Source organism: Dipteris shenzhenensis, chromosome 31, assembly GCF_047967505.1.
Source record: "Dipteris shenzhenensis isolate YYH24624 ecotype China chromosome 31, Dip_SZ_1.0, whole genome shotgun sequence".
In the NCBI taxonomy this organism is placed as follows: Eukaryota; Viridiplantae; Streptophyta; class Polypodiopsida; order Gleicheniales; family Dipteridaceae; genus Dipteris; species Dipteris shenzhenensis.
The window spans coordinates 40,553,260-40,559,404 of NC_141626.1; the positions used below are offsets into that span (position 1 = coordinate 40,553,260).

The window sequence follows — 6,145 nt, forward strand, 5'->3', positions numbered from 1 at the left end:
AAACTTACATGTTGGAGGCTTTGATGCCCGAACATTTTGTGACTAATGAAGCCGATCGGATTTCCATCGAGATGGGTCAATGACTGTCTTCTCGTTGAGCTGTCAGTCTAGGCTGGGCAAGGGATCTCCTTGCTTCGCAATTTGAAACATGCACGCTAAGAAGATACCACCCAAAATCTCTTTGATTAAGTTTAGGAAGGAATTAAATGTCAGCTCTTTGAATGCAACTAGTTGTGGAAGTGGAAAGAAGAGGAAGTTTTGAATGTAAAGACTGCAGAAGGTCCAACAAAGTTTCAATAGCTTTGAAATTGAATAAGAAACAAGGTATTGTGCCCTCTTATAGGAACGCCTCGTTTAAGTTCTTGGAGACACCATCATAATGCGGATTAGCAAATCCATGCAAAATCTAGCTTCCCTAAAATAGAAGAGAGACCATCGTTACTCAAATGGATAAGTGGAGTTTAATTGTCTCATAAAAACTTTTGAGCCCACAAGTTAATATAGCTGCATTGAAGAAGGCTATGTCAGCTGCATCTTAAGACTGTGTGCATAATGACTGCGTCCCTTGAAATATGCTATGTCACTCACTCTGTATTGCTAGAGTTAAGCTTGATGGACTATTGTTGAAAGGTCACATCCATGATCAATTTGGTAGTAGAAAAGCTGTGCTTCATTTTGAGCAAAACTTTTTCAACAATTGCCACATGTGAATCACATGGAGTGACACTTGGAATCCTTGATGCAAAGATTAGGCTTGTCGATCTTCCCTCCATGTTTGGCCAGACCAAGGACACATTCCACGGATATGACAATGGCACTTGTTCTATAAAGACACATTTATTGACAATAGCTGACCAAATATCAGCGACGATCGATCCCAAGTTTCATGTCTGTGACCATCACTGGATTCTCTCTCTGCCGAGACCCTCTTCTCCATTCTTAGTTGCATGGTGGACTTAGTGTTTCAGATAGCATATAGAGGATGACAATCCCGAGAGTGATAACTCACGAGAGTTCTCTCGCATTGAGCTCATAGAGCCAAAAATGTTCTCCTCAAAATGTATGAGTAAAAATGGGGGTTTAGATGTCATTAGAAAACGAAATTTTAGAAAGGTAAGCCAAAAGGCGTAAGGCCGGTACCGACCTTTTCCTGTTCACGGGATTGGGATGCCCAACTTCCGGAGATGGAAGTTGGTCAATTTTGATTACATCTCTTTTGATTCTTCCGAGCTCACGCGTTGCTTGCGGATTGCGCATCTTGTGCCCACTATCTCATCAACACCTGCACAGACTGTTCCAGCTTCCTTCCGCTTCCAGACCAGAGTTTGTGCTTCTTCCACTTCCACATCTTCTCATTTATTCAATAACTTTTGCGATAATCACGTCTCTGCCAGTCACAAAACGCTTATCATCTCTGTGCCCTTGCTATCGAATTTGCCTAAATGCGGCCTTGAAAACTGCACTGCGCTGTTTTGCGAATTAAGAACCAGTGTACGCAATCTGTCATGGATTATGCGCTTTCTGCTTTGAAAAGCGCACTGTGGTGTTAGCAACGAGACCCTACGCAATCTGTCAAGGCTCTAAAAACGGAACTTTTTTCCGTCGACGTGCCTGCTCTCCAAGGTTCAAAACCGACTGGCCCTTATTAAATTTATACCTTTTTAAAAAATGCTCCAATTGCGTGATCTTGTGACGAGTTCCAGTGAATTGTGAATGTCAGGGTGGCGTTGTATGCTTCATGACCCCTGATAGATTGCTGGATGCTCTGAGTCTATTCAATCTACGGTCTCTATGGACAAGCTTTTTTAATCTTGGCCATGGCCAGCGGGTTGCGTACAGAGGCAAGCGATATCAAAGACGAACGACAAAGCGGCAGGACTCGGAGTAAACATGTAAGCAGTGGTTAGTCCAAGCATTGGACAATGCAGCAAGGGAAAGAAATGATAAAGAGAGTAACGAAGAGGGGGAAACTGGATGAGGACGACTGAATTGTTAACTATCTGTGGCTGATGGAGGCAACCGTGCATGAAAGACAATGGAAATAGATATAGCGACAGAAGATTCGTTTGAGCATGATTTAATGAGTGTTGGAGCTGTTGAAGACATCATTGACGTGGAAAATGAGATGGGTTTTGGTGAAGGAGAGGATTGGGTGAAGGAGGATAACACTGAATCCAACAGGCATACAACTCATAAAAGGGCATCTCACAAAGTCACGAATGATTATAGCCAAGCAAAAAACAGTTTCCAGGCTGAAAAAGCAGAAGAAAGAAGACAGTCAAAGCGAGACTTGGAAAGGGGAGGAAAGGTGGATCTTTCCTTATCCAAAGATGTGCATGAAAATTCTAAGATGACAGAGGCATCCCAAAGGGAAGAACACACAATCGAGAGACCAATAGAAGAACAAATAGACGATGGGCTTTCTGTGCACTCTGAGAAAGACCACTATTCGCAGAATACAGGTTCTGGAACTAATTTCAGTGAGTTTCTTCAGCAACGTGACAAGGTTGATGGAAGTATAGAAGGCACTGAAAAGTTGGACCTGAGAGGCATTCGTGAAGATTCAGAGCAGGATCAGACGATTAACCGATTGGATGAAATGGACAAGCGTCAAGACAAGGCAACCAACCAAAATAGAGTAAGATTTCTGGACATTGAAAAGTCAGACAAGGTTAGCGGGCACACTAAGAAAAGTAGTGATGTAAAAGAGAGAGCCAAAGGGCGCCCACAGCAAGAGCAACCATGGCGATATAGCAGAATGGCACATATTGAAAATGCAGGATCTGGCACAGATAAAGGAGTACTTCGGAGAGGGACCTCTCTTAGAAGAAAAGAATTCCATACGGCCACAGCTAGAGAGAGTAGAAAAGATAGGACCATGGAGGTAGAAAAGGCCACAGAGATGAGGGAGGAGAAAAAAGCAATTAGTCTAGTACAAGAGAAACCGGAAAAATTGGAAGATATCCTGCTGAAGCAGCAGGAAATTGTGATCAATATGAAGTCAGCCCTTGGAAACGATGGGGCAAAAGATGCATATGGCAAGATGAGACAGCTGCTGGATGCTTTGGACAGAACTCTCAGGAGGCCTCCCACTGTAACAAGGCCCGGACATACAACTGAAAGTTCTCAAATAAAAAGCAAGGCAGAAGAGTTTGACAAGCTCAAGGCACAGTGCAATTTATTGGAAACTGAGAAAGATAGACTCAAGACAAAAATCAGACTTTTGCTGGAAAGCTCTAAAGGGAGGGAGAAGGAGCTCGAAAGTGAAAGAGAGAGGTTATTGGACAGAAAGGTGAGGGACCTGGAGGGTTCTTTGGGTGATTGGGAATCCAAGTTCAGGAAAATTGAAGCCGAATTTTCTATTGAACGAGATTCATGGAAACAGAACCTCAATGCTTGCAAGTTTGACTGGAAGGACAAGAAGCAAAGATGGGCAATAAAATTGAAAGATAAAGAGGTAGAGCTATCAAAGTTGAGAATTATGCAGGAAAAGCTTATTAACTCATTGCTCTCAAGCCAACGATGCATAAACGAGCTGAAAAATCTAGCCTCTGCGAGGGATGAAAATGGTTATCCTAGTTTTGCACCAGGCAGGAGAATACAGGGTGCCGAACGTAGTTTCAGTGAGCAGAATGATGCTTTAGGATTGGCTCTTTGTATTCAAGCTGATGTTGAGGATCTCAGAAAACATATTTGTCTAGCAGAAGAAACGTCTGTATCCGAGTGGGAATCAAGGCAGCAATCAGAAATTTTGAGAGAGGGAAGTCAAATTTTGGAGAATAAAATATCTCAGACGTTGTCTTTGATGGATGTTCTTAAGCAGGAGATGAAAACAAAAGAAAATGAAATAAAAAAGGAGAATGAGAAACTTGGACAGATGATTGCTTCAAAGGTAGAGCAAGTGGAGAAGCTTGAGAAACAGCTTGCTGAAAAAGACAAGGGAATGGAGCTAATCATGCAACAAGTCAGAAATGAAGCTCATCTGCTGGACAGAGAACTCGAAAGGGAGCGCAATGAAAGGCAAAGGCTTCTGGATACTCAGGCAGATATGAAATCCAAGTTGATGAAAGGGATACGAAAAAGAGAACAAAAGTGGGAGGAGGAGATAGAGATGTTGAAAGGGAAACTGGATGAGATGACAGCTGACATTACCCTTAAAGATGAGAAGATTGAGATGTTGGAAGATGAATTGAAAGCAAAAGTTTCTCAGCTGGATCAAGAGAAACAAAAGTGGAACATGGCAATCAAGGAGGTAAAGCAAAAGGCAGCAAAGACGATTCTGAGATTTGCACATGGTAAAGAAAACGGCTTGCTGGAACACCTTCGAGAGAGAAGAAAAGGTCAAAAGACAAGGGAGAATAGGGCAAGTGTTACATGGAAGATCGATGAAGGTGATGCCCAGACGTCCATGTATCAAGGAAACTTCAGTGATGGGGGCACAAGAGAGCAAGTTCAGAAAAGGTACAACATGAAAGCAAGGTCTTTAGAACTGAATGATCTACAGAGGAGTCCGAGAGAGTGGCAACATGACTCAAAGCTTGGACTTGAATTAGAAAAACTGGATTATAGTGACCGCTTGGGCAAGTCCTATGAGTCACACAAATTCAAGGTACAGAAAGAAGATGACTGCAGGAGGAGGAAGGAGAGAGCATCGGCACAAGCCTATCATGCCGAAGAGGATACCCGCAAAAAAGGAGCCAGATGGGGTGGTAATAAAAAAGCATTGAATTGGCCACCTCAACAGCAAGATGTCTTGAAGCTTTTAGGGGAGGATGGTGGAGACAATGCATTCACATTACTCCAAGATCCAGTTCAAGAACTTGAATGGTCATGTCAGCACAATAGAGAAAAGGAGCGGAGAAATCTGGACTAATGTAAAAGTGGACTGAGATTTAATGCTTCCAATGCTCAACTCCATTCCTCAAATGAGGGTTGGAGGGGCAAAGAACATTATCACCATCCATTGCGCTCACACAATAATTTGGGATGGATGGTTTTGGAGTGGCATTACTCTTGCAAGATGTGGATTTCACTGGTTTGGGTATGTACACAATGTCATTGATCTAGATGCTATGCAGCTAACAAGATAGAACTCTCCATCAGCAGCCAGCAGTTGAATCTTAACCTCAGAATGCCTCTGCAGATTTGAAAGGTGGTATCTTGTTCTGCTGTAAGTCCTTGGAGATTTGTTTCTAGGCACAGAGATGATCATTGGAAGATGTGTTAATTGTGCCAGAGTAAGTTTTCCGACTTTCTGTTCGGCTTCAACAGCAGGCAAATCAAATGAATTGATTTTTGACAGGAATGCAGGTATGCTATCTGAACAGGTTTATGATGCAAGGTTAGCAGAATCATTTTTAACACTTTAGTCATCTAAATGTGATCCTTGGTATTCAGATCTAAATGACATATTTGCTAAATCCTAAGGGTATTTGTTTCTGGAATTAGGTGACAAGTGTCCATGCGAACTCCAGCTGGTTGCAATTGTCTTGGTTCTCAAGCCTGTTAGAAGATCTGGTCACAGGGTTTTGAATAGAGCTGCTATATTGTCATTGCTATCTGCACTCCCATGCATGGATACCTCTGTGCAGATGATTATGGGAATGTTTGAAATGGCAAGAGCCATTTTCTGAACGGCAAATATATGAAAAGGTTTTACTGTTTTCTATTTAAAAATTTCAGAGAGGAATAAATCATGTACTACATGCAACTACACTGCTCATCTTGCTCCATGTACTGGAAAACACATTCAGGGAAATGTTTGTGTGTGTGTGGCAGAATACATGAGATGTTTATTTGTACCCCTGTTGATGGGACTGGATAGAGTTGTTTATCCGATATTAGTTACAAATGACTCTTTGTTCTCAAAAAAAGAGTTGAGCCTGTTTTTAAAAAAAATGAACGTACAAGAGCGAGACAAAGCCATTGTTGGTGAGGATAATCACTTGTTACCGTTGATATTAACACCCGCTGCACTTTCAACTCTCTCCACCACAGTTTCCCCACTCTTGAACTCACAGAAACTATTGTTGATCCACCAAGAGAGGGTAATTTCGCTTGAGCTTGTGAGGGTATTATCTGCCTCATAAGACTAGAATATATCAAATCTTACAAATTTTACTTTTTTATATAACAAGCAAAAGAA

At 42.0% G+C, this 6,145-nt stretch overlaps 1 protein-coding gene across 2 annotated transcripts; it reads left to right on the forward strand.

Annotated features, from left to right (window-relative positions):
- The first annotated feature begins 1,442 nt into the window (after positions 1-1,442).
- On the forward strand, positions 1,443-5,772 carry LOC147881458 (uncharacterized). 2 transcript variants are annotated; one of them, XR_015540452.1, is made up of 3 exons: positions 1,443-1,623; positions 1,721-5,341; positions 5,449-5,772. XR_015540452.1 is itself a non-coding variant. In XM_087369795.1 (2 exons), exon 2 carries the CDS (start codon positions 2,036-2,038, stop codon positions 4,871-4,873), a length of 2,838 nt encoding a protein of 945 aa, XP_087225921.1. In that variant the 5' UTR covers positions 1,443-1,623; positions 1,721-2,035; the 3' UTR covers positions 4,874-5,772. The 2 variants fall into 2 exon arrangements, 1 of the variants encoding a protein (XP_087225921.1); XM_087369795.1 differs by having other exon boundaries at positions 1,721-5,772.
- The last annotated feature ends 373 nt before the right edge of the window (positions 5,773-6,145 follow it).

Bases quoted from the DNA above. Each gene is read 5' to 3' on its own strand.
- LOC147881458 (XM_087369795.1), top strand. From the start codon at position 2,036: ATGGAAATAGATATAGCGACAGAAGATTCGTTTGAGCATGATTTAATG.